Source organism: Biomphalaria glabrata, chromosome 3 (genome assembly GCF_947242115.1).
Source record: "Biomphalaria glabrata chromosome 3, xgBioGlab47.1, whole genome shotgun sequence".
Lineage (NCBI taxonomy): Eukaryota > Metazoa > Mollusca > Gastropoda > Planorbidae > Biomphalaria > Biomphalaria glabrata.
In genome coordinates this window covers 51122150-51148902 of record NC_074713.1, presented here as the reverse complement: position 1 = coordinate 51148902, position 26753 = coordinate 51122150, and the positions used below count along the sequence as shown (strand labels likewise).

The following is a 26753-nucleotide window of genomic DNA, read 5'->3' as shown; positions in this document are numbered from 1 at the left end:
ACAAAAATGTCAGATCTAGATCTAGAACTATAAATAAAACTGAGTAGTGTAAATAGCGATTGCCCAAATTCTTCTTATTCCGTATGAATACATAACGTTGTATAACTCTAGCATATTTTGCTAATAAAACAAATGGCAGCGGCACGTTCTGCACCGAAAGAAGATGGTATTCCTAGTGAGCTCAAGGAAAAACTTGCTACTTTTGACACACATTTATCAGAGCTAGAAGTTATATTTAGCCCTATATTATCAGTAAATCGTAATACATTAACAGAAACGGTAAAATTTTGGATGTTGTTGTAATCTAAGTCACTAAAAATGTAAAAATTGTATCTGAACTTTTACTTTACTAACTTTAGTTTTACTACTCAGCTTTAGACTTTAACTTTAGAAATGAAATCTTCAGAAATCTAATTGAACAAGTATTAAAATATTATGGGTGAAACTTCCTATTGAAGGAAGGCCCCTAGTTTTTCAGGTCAATTATAAAATGTTTTGTGTACCATATATATATCCTATACCCTTAAGCGAGCAATTCTTGTATGTATGTATGTATATATATTTATATATATATAAATGGTAAAACTTTACATCGCAGGACCCTTTTGAAGGATATTACGCAGGTGGCAGCACCGCGCTGTCTATCGCTACGGTAATCAGGTCACAAGGTCACTACCGGCTAGACGGTGTCGGTAGTATCATGTAATAGTTCGTAATAGATCTAGTCATTCTCTAATGACATGAAAACTCTTGATCTATATTATGTAATTAAAAAAAAATATTAAAAAGGCTATAAAAAAATAAATAATGAGAATGAATTAATCTTTTTTTTTTCTAATTTGTTTTTTTTTGTTTGTGTCACAAATGTATGGTACCGTTATCCTATATATGTACGGGTTATAGGCCTATATTTATATATTTTTTAATTTATTGATTTAATGTAATTTTAGTTTAAAGTAAACCAATCATACTGGGTTTCGTATATGTGCAACATATTCTTTATTTTATTTTCAAATTAAATTAAACTTAATGGGTTTCCTTATAAGTACAGATATAGTAGCTAGATGTTTATGAAGAGTAGTGTGTAGCCTAACATATGCTCGCCCCTCCTCCTTTCACATTCTGGACAATCTCAGTGATATGCATTGTACGGAATCTAGTATGTCATGACATGAAACTATATGAGACAACTAAAGAATTGAAAAGATTGAAACTCACACTGGGTTTTGTATCCGAATCAATCAGAAATAAAAAAGGGAAAGCGACGATGCGATGTTCACTGTAGGATGGCTTGATAATAAACTGCCCTAACTAAAACGTGGACACGTGACTTAAGACAAACAAACCAATCATGCAAATCTGTCGTGGGTTATCCAAATGTGTGTGATTTGACCATTTAAGTGAGGGTTACATGAAAAAACAGCAGGGGGGGGGGGTGATAGGAAGGGATGGGTGGATGTTGACAGTCTAGCATGTGGCGAGGGAGTTACGCAACATGGCCATCTGTCTTATATGACCTGCGTGCATGTATTGTATGTATTGAGTATGTAAACCTACATTTATTACTTAAAAAGATTCAGGTATCTTCAACTGTATAGCTTTTAAAAAGAAACCTTTTAGATATACAGATAGAGAGAGAGAGAGATGGATAGGTTAGAGAGATAAAGGATAGATAGATAGATGGATAGAGAGATAAATTAGACAGAGAGAGGATAGATAGATGGATGCATAGAAAGAGAGATACGTAGATTTTGTTTATTTATCTAGCTAATTATTAGAATAATTAAATAAAAAGTGTGTTTATTTAAATATGCTATATAAAATCCCATTTGTATAGTTATTTGAAACATTTTCACCATTTCCCATTTATTTGCTACGAGTGCTTTACTGCGCCGTCGGCGTTGTGTCTTATCGTAACCAACGTTAAGGATCTCTGTTCTCCGGCGCAATAGTTCTTCTCACGTCTGCTATCAAACTCGCTAGACGGTCGGCCATAAAACACAGGCATATTGACTCCACCCCCCCCCCCTTTAAAAAAAAAGTGGGGTCAATTAACCTTCACTTACTTATAGGATAGGCATCATACTTACTTCTATTCGGTGCTTTTTTTTTTCTAAAGAAATAGGTGCCGGTACTCAGTAATAATAAACGCTAAAATACAAGAGAAGTAATATTTTTTCCCGAAATTAAAAAAGGTGCCGGTACGCCGTATATACATTCTATTTACATACATGCCAATGTTTGCTCTATCCCTACGGCTATGTGGCTATCGTCCTCTAATCTTGTCCACTTTTTTTTTAACATATCTATGCCATCCAGTAATTAAGGTCAATCCTCTTAATACCTACGTCGTTCATTTCCTCCATTTCTCCCCATTTGACAGTTTGGCACTAGACATAGCGCTAGACAGAATGGAGCCCCCCACCTACCAACCCCGACCCACCCTCACAGACACCTAAGTAATAATCTCATTTGTAAGTGATACATTTTGTTCAACAGGCCTGTTTGTAACTTTGTTTTGTTACAGAACGATAATTCCAAGCTCTAAACAAAAAAAATGTGGGAGCATAAATTGTGAGTGATAGTCCCAAATGTATTTATACAACAGAAAATATCAGATTGATTAAAGGTTGCAAATATGCGACTAGATAAAGAATATTAGCTTTCAGAACTCATCTCAATTTTTACTCTTATACTGAATAATTTTGTATAAATTCTAAATTTTCCAAAAGAAAGTTTTTCTTAAAATAATTATGATAAATTCATGTGCAATTACATAAACTCTGACAGCCCCCTCATTCAGAGGGCTAGAGTGGGGAAGAGCAGAAGATGAAATCACCCTCCCATCCCACAGAATTCGCCAAGATACCAGAAGGGTAGCGATATAATATGAAAATTATATGCTGATAGCTCAGCTCGACCAGCCGATTGACTCAGAGCGGGCCATCTGGGCTACAGGACTAGAGGAACTTTGAACCATTTTTTTGACGCACCCTGTAGTTTACCCTTGCGGCTCAGCCCCCCCCCCCCACAAGACACCCGCCCAGGTCCCCGCGCACTGCTGGATTTGAATTTTTCCATTCACTCCAAGCACACCAAAAGTTACCTAATTTAGTTGGCGTCTATAAACCTTTGCATTTTATACTAGGTTCACAAACTAGAAAACGCACAGCTTTGTAAACATTTTATAGAGATTTGTGGACGTGTATCTTAGTTTATTTCAAATATTTGGAAGTAGCCTATTCCGTAAACATTGTATCTACTTATATGATGCTAGGGTCAATGACCTAAACAATAAAGAACTTGAAAAACCAAACAGCGGACCTGGAAGAAGATGGATCTCCAGCTGTTCGGCGCCAGGATTATCCGACCTTCACCATCATCAGTACAAGGAACGTCAGGACCATTTACGAGACTGAGAAAACTGCAAGTGGCAGCAAAGATGAGAAACATAAACCTTCATCTTAAGAATCAGCGAGTCAAGTTAGACTCTCTCCAACTGTCCCCACGTCTTGCCCATCTGCTTGACATTTGCTTCCAAATTGCGGCACCATATATTCCTGGGCCGTCCCTATCTTGACGACTACATGTATAAACAAATAGTTTGAGAACATCGCGCAGGATGGACAACAGGACAAACTGAGCGTGCTGGTACGAACCTCGCCGATAGCGAAAGAAATGAAGTTGCCATAAAAAAGGGGATGCACAAAAAAGCAGCCCTGTTAGATAGCCCTAAAACAGGAGCATTCAGACATACGGACAGTGGCTAACTTTGCCGCTTCGGAATCGGCTTACTTAGTAGGATCCGATTGTTCGTGGACTCAAAAATAAACACAAACTAGTTTTTCATGTGAGTACATTATTTACATCCTTTGTCTTTCAAGACAGAAGGAGACAGTCGGCAACCTCGTCACGGTCAACAAAATGTCCATTTCTAGCGTACTCGTAATATAAAAATCCAGTTATGGATTTACGGCAGTGCGTCAATCCTGTGCCTATATTTCCGCAAACCTAAAAATATAAAAAATACACATTTTGTGCTTGCATATTTAATAATTATAATTATTTTTAAAGTAGAAAAATAAGATTACATACTCTAAAAAAAAAAGAGGGCAGAAACAAATGTATTTCAAAACGTATTTAAAAAAAAACAAAACACTTAAACAGTTAACACACGATTAGATTTATAATATTATTTTTTAGCAAAGATACGTAGGTCTATAATTAATTAATAATATATTAATTAAAATTCCCCAATTAAAAACATAAAATACCATCTAAACATTAATAGTTATTCCAAGAATAATTTGTACAAAAAAATCTAAATCTATATTACATAGATCTACGATTTAACGTACTAAAAGAGGAGAGAGAGAGAGAGGGCAGTGACCGGGCGCGCTCTGCGCGCGAGCAGGTAAGGTCACGTCAGAACGTCATCATACGTGCGGATAGACAGCTGCCAAATAATTGACCTGAAAAACTAGGGTCCTGCGATGTAAAGTTTTACCTATATAAATTTTATTTCAAAAACGGCTCTAACGATTTTCTTTAAAATTTCAAGATATGTGCATATTAGTGAGAAAAAAATTCTCAACTCATTGGCCACATCGGGAAAACTCGAGGTCGACCGTTATATCGGTTTGAAAATGCCTCATTATCGAAAAATTAATTTTGGCTAGAATGTTTTATGAATGAAAATTTTCCATGACGTAAACGGGAAAAACGCTGCTTACGTCACTAGGCTTATCGCAGTACACTAAAATATTTCTTTGCAAACAAGAACGAGTTTTAAAGAACCATTAGACCTAATTAAACATTTGCGCACCATCTTACTGTAGATGGATTTATTATAGAACTATGAAAGAAAAGTAATGAAATTAAATGTGCCGATGTATGATTAGTTATTGTGTTTTAAGTGCTTAATAAATTGTTTACTCTTTAATTGCGTAGAGTGGTGTAGATACCTTTTACATTGTTGTTTATTTTGCTGGTGACCATGTGTTCATGCTTCGGTGTCTACTGTCCTGTACCAAAACAAAGGAAATGGTCATAACACAGCTTCTCTGCGCCTTACTTGCTCACACTAAACATGATATCCATCTAGCGGTCAACGAGTTTGCGTACGCTGCAGCCTCTTTTGATTTAATTATAAACCTCGGTAAAAAGCTTGGAGTTAGGGCGTGTTGACGGAGGGCCCAGGAGAGATCTGAATGGAGAGATCTGTAAAAGCAGGCCATATCCCTCCACGGGCTGTAGCACCACTGGGATGGATGGATTGATGACAAAAGCCGGTATGAACTTCTTATAGTCCGACAGTCAGGCTGGGCAGGGTACGTATCTCGTATGGGGGACGAACATATTTTTCGGCGTAACAGAGGTGCCCCACGGAAACGTTTCTTTAGAAAACTAATGCAATGATTTAAGTCTATTAAGAAAAAATTTGCCATTTTACTTTGTCACAAAGTGCCTGTTTTACCCTATAACGTAGAGATTTGTGTCACTTGATGTTTCGTACTAAAGCCATAATGAATATATACTAATTCCATAATTAAATGTCTGAACGTTACCATCTGAGAAGTAACACTGCAAAGACTTTCTTCCAAGCCAATAATAGTAGGCCTACAATAGTTTTACGCAAAAGATGGATTGTAAAACTATAAGACGGATGTGAGATGTGGTTGGTCTAGACTATAGGAGGACTTAAGAGACTTTATATTTAATCGCCATGTGCAATTACATTTAGAACTAACAGAACACTAAAGCAACTCTTCAGATTAGTAGTCTTTATCTGATCGTTCATTTTCGTAATTACAACAATAGCCCAATAGTTTTACGCGAAAGAAGCAATGTAAAACGTTAAGACGTGAGCTGTGGTTTTCTATAGGCCTACTGTTGGGGGGACTTTCTATTCTAATCGCCATGTACAATTACATTGAGAACTGACAGAACGAAAAAGCAACTCTTTGGATTGAGTCTTTACCCGATCGTTCATTTTCGTAATTACAACAATATTCCCAAAATTACTTCGGGTATATATCCTTCCTTCACAAATTATTCATCCGAGCGAGGCTCGGTCACCTGATATTATAATATTATTATGACATGTAGATTGAGTAACAATGACTGAATGAGTATTGAGATCTAGAAATCTAGATGAGTAGAGATGATCTAGAGTCTATATCTAGATTTCTAGATAGATTGGCATTTGTCTCATTTGAATTATTGTATGTAACACATGTTAACATCACACTCAATGCTTGGACCTATCTAATCTAGATTTAAAAGTCTAGAGCCTAGGGTAGTCCTAGATAATCTAGATTCTAGATCTAGAATCTACTATCTAGCCTATCACAAGGGCTAGGAAAAAAAACTTGTAAATATAGAAAACTTCTTGGCCAAGAGCAAGGGAAAATATTGAAAATAAAAATAGAATTTCATATATTGTCTAGAGTCTAGATCTATATAATCTATATCTATCTAGATACCTACTTGGTACAATTAGATCTAGGTCTACTAAAGAACAAAAGTGTAGACAGTATCAAATCATGTCTATCACTCTTAGTGATGATGCATCACAAAATAAAACTGCCTTCCAGCATGCAATCAGAAATTGTCCTTTGAGTCTTAGCTATGTAAGCTTATTGGAATCACATTTGTTTTTTCTTTAGTCCATTAGTTAGCAAAAAAAAAATTGTGATGTTTTTCCTTTTTAATCATGTGTGGCCAGCACAATGATCAACACTGCCTTTACATTTCCCCAACTAATGTCAGGTACTTCTTAATTAGAGAATTAGATTTTGGTGGACTCAGGGGCATCCTAAAAATTCAGAAATTCAAAATTCTAGTAACACATGTTCCGGAAGCTCAAAATTGGAACCAGTGAAATCTGCCCATGTGGAGTATCACCAGAAAATGCCGACCACGTCCTCCAAGACTGCTCTCTCTACCAAGAGGCCCGTATAAGACATTGGCCCCAAATAACTCCAATAGAAAGAAAACTATATGGAGAGCTCCCTAATTTGGAAACCACTGCGCAGTTCATCTCATGTATTGGTCTAGTCATATGAACACTCCAACATAACAATGAGAACGATGAAGAAGAAGAAGAAGAAAAAAAAATTCTAGTCTTCACAAAGATTCCAACCCAAAATTCTTTAGTTTGGAAGCCAAGCGCTTTACCATTCTGCCACAATGTTCCCATCACCAATCTAAATCTAGTTTTTCTAGTGCAATATCTTGTGGGAAGCTTATTATTATTAACCATAAGTAACAACGTTCAATGTAAGCTTAAAGTGTTTAAGGCTTAAGTTCAACATTTCCATTGCACCCCATGTAGCGAAAATATAGGATATTCTATGCAAGTGGCTGGATGCTATCCATCCCTTTTTACTTTCTTGTGAAGAAGGCGTGAAGGTCAGGGATTAGTGCTGTTTTTAAACCTGATGAAGGATCCTCTATAGGAGACTCTCATTTATGGATTGGTTTCTGAATGGCGAAACACCTGTATTTCATAGCAATTGCTGTCAATTGAATTACATTAAAATTTCAGATCCATTTGTACATATTAAAAAAATAAAAGTGTGGACACTAATACAGTAATCCTAAGTGCCCCTTTTAAGAAATTTAGAAAAATATACTACACCTCAGCAGGAAAAATCTGGCTAGATTAAGAAGTACTTAAATATAGATTGGATTATAACCAATGAATGATGGTATAAATATCTATGGTTATGTTTTGATGTTATCTCTGAGCTGCTGCTGTAGGATGTTGCCAAAACAGACATCTCTAGTTTGTGGCCTGGTTAGAGCTCTCCTTTATTTTGCCACTTTTCTTCACCATTTTGCTCTGATGTGAAGAAATATTGATAAAATTACAATTTTTTCTCTTTTTTTTTCTTTTTATTGCAGTTGGAGCCTCTAGATGCAGCTAAGACAGATCTAGTAGCGGCCTATGCCATTAATTCTTTATTTTGGAGTAAGCCTTACTTTCTTACATTGGTATTTAATGAAAAAATAATTTGTTAATAAACATAAGAGATTATTTACTTTTTTTTTCCCAGTGTATATGAATGTCTGTGGCATAAATCCCAAAGAGCATGCAGTCCGTCAGGAACTGGTAATATTTTCTTCTTCAAGTCTTTCATTTCGTTAAAATGGTTTTTAAAACTTAAATGTTTTGGTTAGTAACAAATAGACACAAATATCGCCAATTGTAATGATTAAAAATTTACATTTTTGTCTTTTGAATTGTAATTATCTCTTTTTCTTGAGAGACAATTGAGGTACTCTCCAAGATACCTAGGGGGGGGGGAGTAGTATCTAGTAACGTCCTCATAATCTATTGTTTTGTTCTACTTTCTTTAGCTAAATATTTTCTATATAAATCTGTTCCCAGGGACGTATCCAAAGCTATATGCAGAGAGTCAAAGAAATAGAAGACAAGAAAAAAGCACCAAAGCTGGACAAAGACTCCACAAAAAGATTTGTTAAAAGTGCTTTGTGGCAAGCTGCTAAGAAAAGAAGAGATGGTAAAGCTTTTTTTTTTTTTTTTCTTTAAATCAGGAGCTGTTCTGTTTCTTTTTTTCTGTTGGGACCCAAAAACAACCAGAGTTGTGGCTAGCTACTTGTTTGGTTTTAGTTCATAAAAATTGAATGAGTGTGTGTGTGGGGGGGGTGTCACCACTTTTTTATATTTTTTTTAAAAGTACAGGCAAAGAAATATAATGATGGCCTTGTATTGCACAAAGCACCAAGATAATGATGGCCTTGTATTGCACAAAGCACCAAGATAATGATGGCCTTGTATTGCACAAAGCACCAAGATAATGATGGCCTTGTATTGCACAAAGCACCAAGATAATGATGGCCTTGTATTGCACAAAGCACCAAGATAATGATGGCCTTGTATTGCACAAAGCACCAAGATAATGATGGCCTTGTATTGCACAAAGCACCAAGATAATGATGGCCTTGTATTGCACAAAGCACCAAGATAATGATGGCCTTGTATTGCACAAAGCACCAAGATAATGATGGCCTTGTATTGCACAAAGCACCAAGATAATGATGATTAACTACTGCATTGCACAATACATACAAACAAAAAGGGAAGGCCTTGTATTACAAAGGAACCCATATAATTTAAATAAAGTTTTTCTTGATTGAAATTTGCTTTATTCTTTTTTTGGAATTTGCTTTATTCTTTTTTTTTTTCCTTTTTTCTCTTATTTGATGAATTATGTCATTGATTCGTTTCTTGCTTTATTTATTTACAATTGTACTGTAACTGTAGTTGTCAGTTTAATGTATTATGTAGTTGTTTTAAACTGAATTATATAGTGGTCAGTTTAATGTAGCATGTTGTTGTTTTAAATGGAATTCCTAACTTTGAGTGTTTATATTTTATTTTATCAGATGTTCCACTCGAGTCAGAACCATCGACATCCACAGAGAGACGAAGGGAAAAACAAGGCGGGAAAAAGCACAAAAAAAATAATTATTAATTTTGTATTCTATTTGAATGTCTTGGTGTGAATGAGGCCAGGTGTGTTATTGACTCTTTTTACTTGAGAATAAATGTAGTTTACTTGGGAATTACCAAAAAGCCTTGTATATAAATAACTAAAAGCCTTGTATATAAATGCGTTCCATTGACATTGCCTTGGGTGTGCACAAGAACCTGTATTTGTGAGATGTGATTGGCGCAAATGATTAAAAAAAGAATTGAAAAACTGTACTGTATATATTTATTAGAAATAAACAGGTTTACATTGATCAATGACCACAAAAAATGTTTTAAGATAGTTTTTCTTTTAACAAAATTTGTATCACACAAGACAGACTTTTGTAGGCATAAATATATAAAATTAAGCATACACACAAGTCAAAATATCAAATAAAGCAATGGAGAAGTATCTCTGGTCAAAAATATATATTTCAATTATAACATATATATTTCAAATTTAACAATGAGTAAAATAATTTAGTGGGTAATATAACATTGTCAAAATCATAGATTACTAATGCCATACCAGGAGTGATAGTTGTCCTAGCTCTTGAATCTTCTTATGAGAAACACTCACATGTAACTGAGTTTTACAGACCATATTCTGCTAGAGAACTTTAAAGTATCATGAACTAATGGCTTAAAAACCATGCAATCACCATTCAGACCTTTTATACAACAATTCATTCATTTGCCTAGGAAATGCATTTTATTCCTGAACACACAAACAATATTTTTAAAAAGTTTCATTTGTTTTAATTAAGTGACCAAAATGTTCTATACAGTAAAACGTTCTTGGATAAATGTTCAAACTGATTATAAAAGTACAGTTCTCCTTTCAGACCACGCAGTTTAGAGGGCAGATGATGTAAAGGTCATCAGTTTCTGTGGCTCATGGTTAATGAGGTTGTTATGTGGCCAGCACAATGACCAACCAAGTTTACTATTCCAAATTGTGTCATTTACGCACTAGAGCTAGGTCACTCAGAGGCCCCCAAAAGATACTGAAATGAAAAATCCCTGTCTTCACCAGGATTTGAACCAAGGACTCTCTTGTTCACCTTTACCACTTGGGTTTCTGTGCTTCCCAAACTGATAAGAAATGACAATAATTTTCTTTGATACAAATATTAAAATTACATTTCAGAATGTCCATTGTTTGAGGACACATGAGTCAGTTCTTGTCCATTCAATACTTCAGATAATGTACACATTGAGTGTTCTCTTAGATAGTTGACAGACATGAGGACATGAGTGTGATAGCATACTATTGGAATTAGTAGTCAATAACGTAGAATCACAATAAGGAATTTAGAAAAAGTCTTTCATTTCATTAGAGGTAAATGCCATTACTGAAATCAAGTAAGATTTGCAAGGGAGAAAACTTAGAACATTAAGGAGAAAAGTATTTTTCAAGAAAAATGTTTAATTATATTAAGAAGATAAAAAAACCTTAAACGGACAACGTGAACAATAGACCGACCACTTTTTCTTTTTCACTTGCAAGATGCTTCCACCTCTTTAAACTCATCCAAATTGTATTTAGCCTCTTTTGTAAACTAAACATTGCAATTGGGGGACAGATTTCCATTTCATGAAAACACTTGGAGAATTTAAGAAAAAACATTTCATAGTTGGGTCACAAACTTTTTAGATCAATGTTGGTAGCATTCATTTACATTCCTCTGTCTCAAATTTTTTTGTTTTACCTAGTAATACTTTCTTTTCTTCTTAATTCTAATGACTTTATTAAATGTAGTTTAGTGTGCTTCTGTTTATCACATGGCAAGAAAGATAATGTAAAAATAAAATTTTTAGTTTATTTTTATCAAACTATTTAGATTTATACTGACACTTAATTGCCAACATTTGTAAAATAAATTACATATAAAGAGCAATATTTAAATTTCAGCTACCATAGTCTTCATTCAAATAAATTTTAATAGAAAATATATATGTATATATATATCCATTTGGTCATATGTATATGATGATGTATCAATAAAATACAAGCAATTCAAAATGGAATGTTCAGGAAGATGACAAACAGGAGAAATAAAAGACCCATGATCTTTGTATCACAAAAATTTGTCTTAATGATAGGAAAAAAAATAAAATAATTAGTCTGTGACTGTGACATTTTACGTCTCAAGAGATGATCGTTTCCCTTTGTAAGTGCTATGAAAAAAAGTACATCTAACCTACTTTAAACTGTACAAGGTAAATAAAACTGGATGAATAAGCAAATGAGTGAAGCTTATGAAACTGTGTGCCAAAATGCAAGATTACATAAAAGTAACTCAAGATGAATCTAGAAAGCGCAAATGAACAATGATAACAAGATATTCATAATATACAAGACCACATGACTTAAACTTTACTGGACTTGGACTAATACAAGAAAATTCATGGTACTGTTCACTCAGTAATTCATAATTGAAAAAAAAAAGTAATTTCCCCATGTATCTCTAGGATTAAAATATATCCTTTTGATCACAGAATGCAATACAATCAAAAGAAGATTGAAATATAAAATTATGAAATGTTTTTGAAAAGAAACAAAACCAAAAAAAAAGTGAAATCACTATTTTCATGTTGAGAATGAAAGAATACAAACTTAATTACACTGAACAATAGAGTTACTACACAAAAACTATTTTACTGTGCAGTGAAGATACAATGCAAGTCCTGGTATTAAATAAAAAAATAAGGTCAAGATAAATCTTTGTTAAGATTTGTGTACAACTATATATATCTGCCAATTAGAGCACAGTAGACGTCTGGTCAGTGAATTATTAGACACTGTTTGCAGGCCTTCCCTGCTCTATTTTAGGCACATGGATGTAGTGTACTCTTCATTATTTGACACGTTTGGGATGTACTTTCAGAATTGAAGATTATTACATCCTAGCACAAAGCTTATGTATGATGAATGTAGAGGGTTTGAATCGGCGACTATCAAGAAAACAGTCCAGAGCACATACAACACAACCATGCAGACATTAGCAACAGGTTAAGAAAATATTTGCTATGCAGAGTGCCTACAATCATTATGTGTACATTAAAATAATCTTTTGTGTGAATATTAATTTTTCTATCGATGTGGGAAATATCTTCATAATCAAATGAAACGATTTTACAAGTTACACAAAGTGCATTTTTGAATTTACAGAATTTTAGCAATCACTTTTCAAAGATTTAAATATATCAAAACATGTAGAACCACCAACACAAGTACTCAATTTGTGCCTTTAGTTAACAATGAATAAATTTAAAAGCTTACACAGTATAAAAACAACTGAAAAAAAAAAAAACAACCTTGATAATTCATGAGATTTATTTGTTCAGTTTTCATCCATTTAACTTAAAGAATTACAAGAAGTAGAGATTAAATAAATAGAACAGCAGCCCTGACCTTTTTTTAGTATTTACTTCCCACTGCTTAAACATAAAGTGAAAACTTTTAGTTACTCAACAAAATAGAATTCCATTTGACATCTAAGAAGGAAAGCAACATAATATTACACTCCACTATAGATTAAGGTCTATAAGTACAAGTATTACTTTAATTATGTACTAAAAATGTAACAATAATATCGATATCATAAGTTAAAGAAATTTTGGTTTTAATTTTTCTTTCTAAATTTGGCTTAAAGTTGGCATTAATTAGCTTTATGTAGATTACTAACCAACATTTCTGTTTCTTCAAAGATTACATTTAAAACAAAATTTACTAGGTAAAATAAAAACTGCATAAATGTCCCATCTATTTAATTTAAACATGGATTATAAAATGTAAAATTTTGTAGTGATGACTCTTTTGGAATAATAGCCTATACCATCTGCTATTAAGAATTTGGTCATGGTTTGATTAACATGAACATTTCATTGTCCATATTACGAGCCAACCATTTCTTCATATATAATATTTGTATTTCAGCTTTATATGCTTTAAAGGGAAACTCCGATGGTTTTGACAATTTTTGATATAATATGTGTTTTGATTTACAGATAATGAATATATTCTTCTTTTTTTTATATTTGCAATAATAACTTAGTAATTGATGTTTTTCCGACGTAATTTTCCTGCGCATCCAAAACAGTCAGACTTTCACCAGGTTTCTATGTGACGTAACAAAGGTGTTTTAATCTACTGACTTATTGTATAACAGGAGACCATACAGCAAAGTTTACATTCTCGTAAAAGAAATATATCTTTGTCTATGCAGTTAGATCTAGGCTCTTGTAAGCAAAGAAAAAATGCGTACTAAAAGTAGATTCACATGCTTGACTAATCACGGCAGTGTGTATTTTCTCGCCAGACCACTCAACACACAACAAACACTATCGCTTGGTTGTCTTGTCATGACCGACTACACGTAATCTCGACTAGCCTTACACTGACCAGCTTGTTCGAATCATTCAGACACACGATCTATTTACTTCTTGGGATAGGGAGAGGCTTAGATGAAAATGTTACTTTTTTTTCTCGAGTTGGTTATCCTAATGCTTTTGGATCTATCTATACATGTTTATATATATAACTCTATCATAGCTCTGGACTAGGCCGTCACTAAGGCTAACAGCTACTGTAAGAATGAAGCGATACGATTGGTTAAATCAAGTTTCTCTTTCAGTATTGTTTAGGGAAGTGACGCATGAAATAACTTAAAACAAAATCTCGCAGAACCCCGTTTTTTTGGGGGCGTGAAGAATTTTCTGTCTAATTTATTAAATATAAAATTTTCTGAGCATTTAAATAAAAAATGATATAATGTTTACTATTACAACTTTTTACGCAGAATTTAAATAAGTCAATAACTAAAATTTGAAAAACTATCGGAGTTTCCCTTTAACTGCTCTTTATAAGTAATAAAACTAAGACTACATAATGAAATACCGGTACACAATTAAAGTAAACTATCAATCTAGTTTAGAAATTTTCAAGTTTTGAAAAGCATTGAAAGTGAAAAGCCAGTACAATGATATCCAATGATGTGTCCAGGCAGTAGATATGCTACTGAAGAATTCAACCAAGTACAAATATTCCTATTTAACTTTTGAACAAGCTATTCCTTATTCAGCAGTTCAGATTTAATTCTGTCTGCTATTGCTTTACGCATGGCCAGTTTTTTCTCATCTTCTGGGTTTTTGGCTGAAGCTTTGCTGGATGGGACCTGCTTCAGTGCTGCTCTGGCTGCCCTTGCAGAGGCAGGCCTTTGGGGCTGAGTTTTCAGGGCAGTCAGCAACTGTTTTTCTCTTTCTTGCTGCTTCATCTCCATCAGTTTATCTCTTTGTTTGCGCAGGAACTCTGCCCTTTTTTTATATTCTTCCTCAGACAGTCCTGCCATGCTGGCCTGAAAATTAAAGTTGAGCAAAACAAAATTATTGCTGCTACTTTAACCAAAATTTTAAAATGTTTTTTTTTCTCCTGTATGTTTATAATTGCTTTAAACATTGTTTTGAATAGTTTCCCTTTGCTAAACATCCGAGATTTCCTTTTTTTAATGTGTTTTCACAAAGAAAGATTATTTTAAAGAGTAGATTATTAAAAAGGGTTTAATTTCTTGAGATTGATGCTCTGGATGATAGCGATATGAGATAATGAGCTCAGAGCAATCGAAGCATATGGTCGAGAGGCTAAGTATGCTTGAACTTGGCTACCTATGAAGAGGGCTCAAAGTTCGACATCCGACTCAAGCAGATTTGTGTTTACTAAGCGCCTAAAGGCAGCACTGAAAAACCTTCTCCCAGATACCCCCTCCCCTACTGGTCCACAAATGAGATTGGACCAGAGTGCTCTGAGCATACTATAAGCATAAAAGTAGTGCTATATAAAAGCTATAATTTAATTTTATGTTTTTTAAAATGGTCTTCATGTAGTTATGTGGAAACATGAATAATTATCGTAAATATTTTTTTTTTCTTAACTTTAGATCATAAATTATTAATTAATCACATGAAGGTGTTGACTTGTCCTTAGTGGTCAGTTTTAATTTTGTATTACATGCATAATTAGCTCAAAATTTCCATTTTATGTGTTTTAGATGTGTTTTTTCTATAAAGTTTTGTGACAATATAGATAAAAAAAAATTATTTCCAATATGGATCATCCAATGTTTCCAAGATCAGGTCAAGATCTAGATCCTGGAGGCTTTTTTGCAGTAGGTAAGTTTTTATATTTAAATTTCAAACAATCTCAATAACACTTGGAAACTAGAACAAACAGGAGTTGTACAAGTACTTCATGGGATCATTCAATTAAATCATATTAATTCACATTAATGAAAAGTTATTGATATAGAAAACTGACTGTGATTTACCAGTTAAAAAATGTATTTATTTTCATGATACCATAAGCAACGAAAAAAGGGACGCTTTGAAAAGAAGAATAAAAATTTAACTGAAAGTATAATAAGTAAACATACAGCGGCTGCATGGACAGCTTTAGAATGTGCATCAGAAGATTTGACATCCGTCTCTGCAGATTTCATCCAATCAGCTGCTGCTTGAGCGCTAGATACATTACTTTTTTTATTCTCCTCCAGTCTGCTGTGATCAAATGTTGTCTGCTTGGATGATAAAGATTTAACAAATTCAATATTAGTATTATCTACATAACTTTAAATAAGAGAATATTTTTGGACCAGTATGTCTCTCTATAAGTTAGCCATGGCAGATCTCAAGCCCAGATGAGAAAAGAGGAGGGTTGGGCATGGGGATAGTGACCCCCAACATGTAAAAAATCAACTAAGGAGATAATCTTAATCTAACATGCAGCGAGGGAGGCCAATTCAAAATAACCAAATCCAACAAAATGTCCAAATTATGCCCAATACATAAAATCCATAACTATTAGCATGGAAGAGGCTGAGGAAGTTGCCTATGACCGATCTCTGTAGAGAGAGCTTGCTGTCCATTTGCCAAATGTAGGGGAAGGAATTAAGTCCAAGTCTGTCACTCTATGCAATTTAAACATGCCATAATTGAATGAATTTGAAAAGTTATTGATATAGAAAACAACTGACTGTGATTTACCAGTTAAAAAATGTATTTATTTTCATGATACTATAAAATATTACCACATATTAACCTTTTCTTTACCCTCGTGATATCATGTGGCTGGTGTGATTGATATGTTCAGGTAAGCCCTGCAGTCAGTAACACCATAATTGAAACCTGCACCTTCCAATGCAAACTTAAATAGTATTTCTACAAACCTGTTTCTTAGGCTGATATGCTTCAGGGGTAGGCCGAAAGTCATCTGACTTTGAAAGGCTTGACTTAGAGCTGGGTTTTTTAAGATCATCTTCATCTGATAAGCGCAAAGACTTTTGAAGTGTCTAATGAAAGAGAAACGTTAAATTAAAAGAGAAACTTTAAAGTGAAAGAGAAACATTTAATTGAAAAAGAAACATTTAATTGAAAGAGGCATAGTGGACAATATTTGTTGAAGTAAAAATTATTTCAAGGTTTCCATGACAGAAATATGTTTTAATTGAAAAATAATAGAGAACACATTTAACAAAATTTTAAAATTAGAAATAATGAATGTAACAACGTAATTAATGTAACAACCAGTCATGGTATATATTGTTACTTCATGTTTGTGATTTGTGTGGTTCTGTGTACTGTAGACTGAAGAGCTAGAGTTGTACGTAATATTACAACAGGGATTAACGCACTGAATAACGCATGTAGTAGCAGACAACACATTTATTACTTGAAACAAATAACTTGATAGATATTCCAGTTATAAGCTAGTAGAAATACAATGTACATCAAGAACAAAGTTCCATTTCTATAGTCTCAACAGTCTAGTAATAATATCCAACAACTAATTTCACTAGAAATTTACCTCCTTCCCTTCTCAGGACTAAATTACAACTCTTTCAAATATTACGCTTTCACTCTCTCACCAAGAGATTTTTCTTGTGCTTTAAGAACGATTTTGGTAGGTGACTCCAAAGTCATAGCATGTCACAATGAGGTCCAAACGAGGCTATGACATTTTAACACAACCTTTTTTTGTAGAAATAACATAGTGTGATAACTTAAGGGAGGCAACTCAACGAGGCTGTGACATTTTAACACAACCTTTTTTCTTAGATATAATATAGTGTGATAACTTAAGGGAGGCAACTCAACGAGGCAACAATGTTTATTTACAGGACATCACAAGTACACAAAACAACATCTTCTTTTAGCACAGTCTCTTCATATTGGCTCTAGACTTGGGCGGAAATCGTTAGTCTCCTAATGTCAACATCCTTTTCTGTCTAGTTTCTGGCAGTGCACACCTTCTGCACTATCTTGAATGGCGGTGCGCATGGCGGGGTTATTACCAATATGAAAATATTCTTTTTATCTTCTAAAACCTAATAATATCAAAGATTATTGTTCAATTAGATTTATTATTGTTTTGTTTATTGTTTTCGTCTACATGTTTTGGATGTTCCTTCAGAAACTATCATAATTCGGCAAATATTTCCTGCATGTCAAAACCAGGACCATTTAGATGACATTTCAAAGTGCATGTCACATGACCAACAGCCATTCTTTAAATTTCATTTCTAACTAGACTTGATAAAAAAAAACACAAACAAAACACAAACTTTTCAGCAATATTTTCTTACTTTTTGTAATTTCTTTTCTTCTTCTTTCATTGTTTGTTGAAGTCTAAAATTTTCTGCTTTTGAAATGCCAATAATTATCCTCAACTCCTCTTCTTCATCCCCAGATTGTAATTTCTCTCTTTCAAATTCTTCTTTAGATTTCCTAATTTAACATAATCAGTGAAAACATTTATGTATTGTTTTTTTTTTTTTGGATTTTAAAGGTCACAACACATATGAGAATAGAGCATTAAAAGTGTTAGAAAAGGACAAGATGAAAGATTGCAGTGGTTGGTTTGTTTACTAAAGGGAGACAAATCAGATCAAGGGAAATGTAAAACAATTTTATTAATAAAATATAAAAAGTCCTTATTTTCTTTTTATCAAGGGTGTCAGGGTTCTATTCTTGCTTGTCTTTGGCTTGGCTATTTAGGGGTTACACAATTACTCAATTCCAATTAATTAATACTTGCTTGACTAAATAAGGGTTACACAAATAAGAACAATTATCACTAAATAAACTCCAAATTCAACATCAAATATATTGAATAACGATAATACTTTAATATTTAATAAACACCAACATAAACACCAGTCCAGGAAGCGACTGTCCAACCTTCCTGGACCGGGGACAAAACCTCACTGACTAACACACTCTCTCGCACATTCGAAGAACACTAAACCATTCAGTTCATAACTTGTGCAAGACTATTCACATTCATAACCTGGGAGTACTTAAACAAGGGGATATAACTATCATAACAAAATATCTTATCTTATCTTATATAATACAGACGTTACTTCAAAAAAGAAGATGATTACGTCCTACGCGTCATGCATTAAGTCATGCATATTAACCAATGACTTAAATTCTGCCAAGTCACTGGTTTTCCTGGCTAGCTCAGGCAACCCATTCCATGCTCTAATAGCACTAGGGAAGAAGGAGTATTTGTACAAATTTGTCCTAGCATATGGGACGAGGAATGTGCCTTTATCTTTGTGTCTTTCAGAGTATTTTATTAAATTTTGTTTTTGTATTTGAAGATTATGGTTCAGTGTTTTATGTATGATTGCTACTTTACTTTTGAGCCTTCTATCCTGAAGGCTTTCTAAATTTAGTGATTTTACTAAAGGTGTTACTCTAGTCAAATGTGAATATTCATTTGTTATGAATCTCACTGCTCTATTTTGTGTCTGTTCCAGTTTCTTAATGTTTTCTTGAGTTGAGGGGTCCCAAACGGAGGATGCATATTCTATTATTGGCCTAACCAAGGTTAAGTAACATTTTAGTTTTATGTTCTTATTTGATTTATAGAAATTTCTTTTAATAAATCCTAATGCTTTGTTTGATTTTTTTGTAGTTTCATCAATATGTGGATTCCATGATAGTTTTTCATTTATTATAACACCTAGGTATTTTGCGTTTTTAGTCTGTGATACTGGTTTGCCATGAATAAGATAAGTGGAATTAATTTGTTTTAGTTTTTTTGTTACTCTTAACAACTGACATTTTTCTGGGTGGAAAGACATGCTCCAATTTGATTCCCATTTCTGTAATTCATCTAATTCTCTTTGTAAAATATCTGTGTCTTGTGTTGTTTTTATTGTTCTATATATTATGCAATCGTCTGCAAATAATCTGACTTTTGTTCCTGAAATAATGCAATTTGGTAAATCATTTATGTAAATTAAAAATAGTAGTGGACCCAAGACTGTACCTTGAGGTACACCTGAGTTTACTGTTATCGGTGTTGATTTAGAGCCATTTATTATTACAGTTTGTTCTCTCCCTATCAGAAAGTCTTTAATCCACTGATGCAGTGGACCATTAATGCCGAAATATTTTAATTTTTTAAGCAAACTATGGTGGTGAACTTTGTCAAAAGCCTTAGAAAAATCTAGTAAGATAGCATCTATTTGTTCACTATTATCTAAACCTTTTGAAAAATCATCAATTAGTCCTATTAGTTGTGTTTCACATGATCTATATTTCCTAAAGCCATGTTGGTATGGTGTGAGGACATTATGTTTGTCTAAGTGGTTTATGATGTTGCTACATATTATGTGTTCTAGGATTTTACATGTGATGCTGGTAAGTGATACTGGTCTGTAGTTCCCTGGGTCAGATTTTTCTCCTTTTTTAAATAGGGGGGTGACATTAGCTTCTTTCCAGTCCTTTGGTACTCTGCCCTGGTTAAGTGAAGCCTGAAAGAGTATTTTGAACACTGGGGCTAGCTCATTACTTAGTTCTTTGAGTAATCTAGCTGGAATACCATCAGGTCCAGAAGCTTTATTTGGTTTGGTGTTGGCTAATAGTTTTTGAATTCCATTTTCTTGTACTACTATATCTTCTATGTTGTCTACTTGGTTCAAATTCAGTAATATGTCTTTGTCTCCTGGGGCTGAGAATGCTGATGCAAAGTATTTGTTTAGAATGTTTGCTTTAGTTTCATTATCATTATGTATTATGTTATGTATCAACGCAACATATTCACTCTTGCCATACCTCCCCCTCACAAAGGGATGAAATATAAAGTGTCATATTTTCTTTTTATCAAGGGATGAAATATAAAGTGTCATATTTTCTTTTTATCAAGGGATGAAATATAAAGTGTCATATTTTCTTTTTATCAAGGGATGAAATATAAAGTGTCATATTTTCTTTTTATCAAGGGATGAAATATAAAGTGTCATATTTTCTTTTTATCAAGGGATGAAATATAAAGTGTCATATTTTCTTTTTATCAAGGGATGAAATATAAAGTGTCATATTTTCTTTTTATCAAGGGATGAAATATAAAGTGTCATATTTTCTTTTTATCAAGGGATGAATTATAAAGTGTCATATTTTCTTTTTATCAAGGGATGAAATATAAAATGTCACATTTTCTTTTTATCAAGGGATGAAATATAAAATGTCACATTTTCTTTTTATCAAGGGATGAAATATAAAATTTCACATTTTCTTTTTATCAAGGGATGAAATATAAAGTGTCATATTTTCTTTTTATCAAGGGATGATAAAAAAAAGTATTTTCTTTCATTTCTTTTTCAATTCATGAATTAAACTTAAGGTGTCCTTTAGTAAAACTGGTAACTTCCTTTCACAAGTGTTACACATTATAACAAACGTCCGTGAAGGGAAATAGCTGATATCACATTGGTGTGAGTGAACGTTGATATTCAAACTTATATAATATGTCATCAATCAAGGGTATGGTTGAAGGATGATTTAAAAGCAATTAAGAGCTACCTACGCTAAGACAGCAATCAAAACTTCATCATCGTCTTGGGAATGCTGGTGACTGTCTTCTTCTCGCAGACTGTCTGGCAAACTCCCACCTAACATCTGTGAGATCAGCATCAAAGCCTGTTGCTGGAGCTCCAAATTCTTTTGTGCCATGATGCGTACAAATATTGGGTAATCCACTGTGGCAAGAACTTGTTCAGATAAAGTCTGATATTATAGAGATAAGATATTTAATTTTGAATCGATTCATAATTTTTTTGTTTTGGACTAAAACAGAAATCTTTTGAAGAATTTTTTGGGTTCCTCAACAATAATAATAAAAATTAATTAAGAAATTAACATAAAAACAACAAAAAAACACATAATATTTATATGGTAATATATTGTTATTCACATCTAAGAAAAAAGCTATGCACTACAGAATTGCATTCTTTTGAAGAAAAAAAAGTTTCTCACAAACTTAAGGAGTGATGGTTAGGCAATGACAAATTATGTTTGGTTAAGTATCTGTTTACCTACATGACAATGACATGTTTAATTACATAGTCAAACTAAACCTACATAAACATAGTTAAAAAATGTAATCATCTGATTGGACAGGACAGTCATAAGTTAGAATGTACAGAAGGACTTCAACTAGTAGCTAAATCAAAGTTTGTAATTGTTGTATAAACTTACATTCATGTGCTAACTACATTTTTACTTGGTATAAAATTTCATACCATTAAAAGTTCAATCAAATTTTAAAACCTGAGACATCACATCTAGGAATTGAAATAAAAACCCATACAACTGTGACATAATGAAGGATGGATAGAGATTACCAACAAACAATGGACCTCATTCACCAATCGTAAACAAACAACAGTTAGCCACAGGATAATATTGATAAAACAATGGAAAAAAACTATCACATGGCAGCCATTGTGTATTACGTAAGAGATAGAGAATCATGTGGCTAAATGTTGTTTATCATGTGGCTAAATGTTGTTTGTTTATGACTGGTGAATGAGGTCCATTCAAAATATATGAGTAAAAAAAAACATTCATTAATATACTCTTTCAATGTAAACTCTTTTCTCTTCCAGTAAGTCAACATTATAATATAATTTATTTAGTTTTGTAGGAGCATATTGAATGAGTGAGAAAGTGCTTGGTTTCCAAACCGAAGGGTCCCAGGTTTGAATCTTGGTGAAGACTGAGATTTGGCACATTGAGCTTTTTAGGATGCCTCTGAGTCCACCAGACTCCAATGGGTACCTGACTTAACTTGGGAAAGTAAGGACGGTTGGTTTTGAGCTGACCGCATGACACCCTCGTTAACCATTTGTGATAGAAACAGAAGAGCTTTATTTCATCTACCCTATAGATCACAAGGTCTGAAAGGGCTACCTTTTTCATTATTATATTTGTGTGACTAGTTAAAATAAAAACAAAAATTTTAGACTGCTTATTTACCATAGCAATCTTAACATTTCATTATAAGACTACAAACAGTACAAAGTAAATCCTATTAACCTATGTTGCAAAACAATCAGAATAATGACCTGAAAAAAATCCATGTCTGGCTTTGAATTGAGAGACTTCATGGCTTTAATAATCTCCTCATGTGTTAGCCCAGTGTCTGTTCTAAAGCCTTCCAAGAGAAAATCCACCTTAAAACAGAGAACAATGATTAATTTACATGCAAATTTTTCATATTGTCTGTCAGATTTTTAAGGGGAAAATATATGTTACCAGTACCTTAAGAAAAAAAAAAAAGAATTTTATAGAAATAAAGAAAATAAAATACGTATAAATAGTTATCTTTTGTTTCTATAGAAGTATGGGAATTACTGCCTGCGTTGTAGATAAAAATATTCTGACAATCAATAGTGATTTAATCCCTTATATTTTCATTGACTTTATCCCCTAATATTTTCATTTCCTTCATCCCCAAACATTTTCGTAACTTCATTCCCAATATTGTCATTGACTTCATCCCCTAATATTTTCATTGACTTCATCCATCCATCCATCCCAGTGGCGCTACAGTCTATGGAGGGCTCTGGCCTGCTTCAACACATCCTTTCATTCAGATCTCTCCTGGGCCTTTCGTCTCCATGCCCTAACCCCAAGCTGTTTCAGATCTGCTTCCACACCATCAATCCATCACATTCGGGGTCTGCCTTTGGGTCGCCTGCCTTTTGGTTTTTGCTGTATATGATTTTCACTCCTCTGTTATCTGACATTCTTTCAAGGCTGTTCTTTTTTTTTGTTCACTATTGGTGGATCTTCATACAATTGATATAACTCATGGTTAGTACGTGTCCTCCACCCTGTTTCATCCTGTATGGCACCTAATATTAAATTCCATCTCTTGCTGATAACTAAATTTTAAAAGCAGGACTCACCACTTTGTTGTACTCTGCATGAATTTCCCTGTAAGTTGGCGAGTCTTCAACACTTGGATCAAACACTAGAGAACAGAAAGAGTTAATGAACAAAGGAAATCAAGATATACATTTAAAACAAAACTTTACCTTCAGCACATTAGTCTTCTTATCTTATCTTATATAATACAGACGTTACTTCAAAAAAGATGATGATTACGTCCTACACGTCATGCATTCAGTCATGCATATTAACCAATGACTTAAATTCTGCCAAGTCACTGGTTTTCCTGGCTAGCTCAGGCAACCCATTCCATGCTCTAATAGCACTAGGGAAGAAGGAGTATTTCTACAAATTTGTCCTAGCATATGGAATGAGGAATGTGCTTTTATCTTTGTGTCTTTCTGAGTATTTTATTAAATTTTGGATTTGAAGATTATGCTTCAGTGTTTTATGTATAATTGCTACTTTACTTTTGAGTCTTCTATCCTAAAGGCTTTCTAATTTTAGTGATTTTACTAAAGGTGTTACTCTAGTCAAATGTGAATATTCTTTGTCATGAATCTCACTGCTCTGTTTTGTGTCTGTTCCAGTTTCTTAATGTTTTCTTGAGTTGAGGGGTCCCAAACAGAGGATGCATATTCTATTATTGGCCTAACCAAGGTTATTATTGTCATTATTCTTGTCATTGGGGTGCAATGTTTAAACTAAAAGAGTTTTATTAAGTTAATGAAGTAGGATGTTATGATTTTCTTTTTTGAAGAAATGTATGTAATATATTTATAACGAACTAAATTTGTTGTTTTATATGTTTCAAACACACATAGGAATGAAGATTTATATGTCCTAACCCAAATGTTGTGCAGGATAGCCTCGGGGGTGGGGCAACATGTAGGGTTCAAACTTGGTTCATTAAAATTAAATTATAAATTATTAAATTATAAATTCATGCTTATAGCATGCTCAGAGTGCTTTGGTTCAATCTCAGTTGTGAACCAGTGGAAGGGGGGGGGGTATCTAGGAGAAGGTTTTTTCGTGCTGCCTTTAGGCGCTCAGTAAACACAACTCTGCCCGAGTCGGGTGTTGAACCTCGAGCCCTCTTCATAGGTAGCCAAGCCAAGCTAAGTTCAAGCGCATGCACTTAGCCTCTCTACCACGCTAAAGCTCCTACCATTTTACCAAGCAGCCATCATTTAAAATAGCACTACCACAGGTATGTAGGGCCTACCACATTTTGCTAATATTTGTTACAAGCATCACTATCTTTTAACTCCTGTTGACAAAGGGCTTGACAGGCTGAATATGCAGTTGCACAAAATATGTGCATCTAATCTGTGTGGATTCTCTTGTATAAATAATATTAAATTATATTTAGATCTAGGTCTATCTCTATAAGACAGCTGTTTAAAAAGGTCAGAGCATCATTATTAGATAAAAATCGTTGTCCTCTGATTCAAATTCAAAATTTATGTAAGGAAAGGCAATAGACTATAGAGGCTACATGACCTACTAGGTGGTTGGAGAGGTTGGAGCATTGCTTGGAGATGACAGAATTATATAATATAGAGATCTATATCTTTAAAAAAATTATGCAGGGAATTATAAATTAATTTGAAGAAAAAGCTAGAGGTAGATCTACATTGACTACAATTCTACATTGACTACATTTTACATGTTTCATTGTTAGGTTAAAACTTTTCACACCAATTTTTTTTAAAATTTAAACACATAAACTACAACAATAGCACTTTTTAAAATCTATGATATTACTTATATTGGAGTACATTATAGAATAACATATTTAATATTGAAATGACTGTGTGAAATGTGGTCAATGTGGATATTTTTTTTGTTTGTGTGTGGATTGCTGTTCAACTTGTTTGCAGCAATTTATTTACAATTTAGGCTAATGTAAATTAAAATAATTAAATAAAATCAATGTGCTAGATAGATATACCTAAGCATTTGCTTTCCATAAATGACAAAACGGGAATTTGGAAAAATGGATTGCTTAAAAAACACACAAGCTCATCCAGAACATAGTCAGAACGATTTGAAGACGCCATCTTGAATCTATACGACGCCGTGACATCGTTACCGCTTTGAGATGATATTTCGCTTTTTTAAATTGAAAAATAAAGTGTATCGACTTTTATTTTAAATCTAGACATAATTTAAATTAAAAAAAAAAAAAAGCTTTTAAAAAAAAAGATATTGTAAATGATTCTTACTCATTCTAGCATTATCCCATCTTGAAATGAAATAGGTTTCTTATCATGATATATATTTTCAGCGAATCCCTCTAAATAAAAAGAAACGATTATTCAAAATGGAAACCTTTTACCGGTAATTGCTTAGATATATAATGACTCTCGTTTTATCTTTCTTTTTCTTTTCTTCTTTTTTTTTAAAGATCCTGCTCCCCAACCTCAGCAGAAGCAAAAATATTCAGTTATGTGAGTAAAAAGTTTTTTTTTTTCTGATATCAAACATAGTGGATATCAAACCAAAAATATTTAGTAAAATAGTATATTGTAAAAAGTTTTGTTTTTGTTGAAATCATACCTATTTGGGCTCAAACTAACTAGCTTACTTCAACAATGTGACGTGCACATAAATAGATGGATAAGCCATGACTTCACTTCCAAAGAAACAACATCTCAACTCCGAACTGGAAGACTGCCTCTGTTTCTGTACAGTGAAATACTTATAGGTCAGAGGTCAGAAGATATACCAAAGACTGGACCGGCCTCTCTTTTGATATCCTGCTAAGAACAGCTGCTGTGCTGGAACAATGGAGGGATTTGGTAACGTGAACTGTCACAGCCATCCTACGACGAAAATCAAGGGACAGATGATGATGGTAGTAAGACGTATCAATTGTACAAACTTAAAATGACTTGACCATAGTTTTGTTAATGTAGGCCTACAAACAAGGAAATCCTATGCTGAACTGGGAGTCGAACACTTAGTGAGGTTGTGACAGAGCGTCGCATGAGGTTTGCGGGAC

The 26753-nt window shown here is 33.5% G+C and overlaps 2 protein-coding genes across 2 annotated transcripts; one reads left to right on the top strand and one right to left on the bottom strand.

Moving 5' to 3' along the window:
* Window positions 1-41: 41 nt before the first annotated feature.
* Window positions 42-9659, top strand: LOC106060377 (nuclear nucleic acid-binding protein C1D-like). Its single transcript, XM_056022544.1, has 5 exons — window positions 42-279; window positions 7909-7975; window positions 8061-8116; window positions 8396-8528; window positions 9415-9659. The coding sequence occupies exons 1-5, from the start codon at window positions 133-135 to the stop codon at window positions 9501-9503; spliced, it is 492 nt and encodes a 163-aa protein (XP_055878519.1). The 5' UTR covers window positions 42-132; the 3' UTR covers window positions 9504-9659.
* Window positions 9660-14097: 4438 nt separating this feature from the next.
* On the bottom strand, window positions 14098-25828 carry LOC106060382 (cilia- and flagella-associated protein 36-like). The gene is made up of 8 exons (XM_013218223.2): window positions 25701-25828; window positions 23764-23828; window positions 22918-23025; window positions 21378-21577; window positions 18142-18283; window positions 16726-16848; window positions 15934-16074; window positions 14098-14862 (listed from the first exon to the last, which is right to left on the bottom strand). The coding sequence occupies exons 1-8, from the start codon at window positions 25807-25809 to the stop codon at window positions 14575-14577; spliced, it is 1176 nt and encodes a 391-aa protein (XP_013073677.1). The 5' UTR covers window positions 25810-25828; the 3' UTR covers window positions 14098-14574.
* Window positions 25829-26753: the final 925 nt, after the last annotated feature.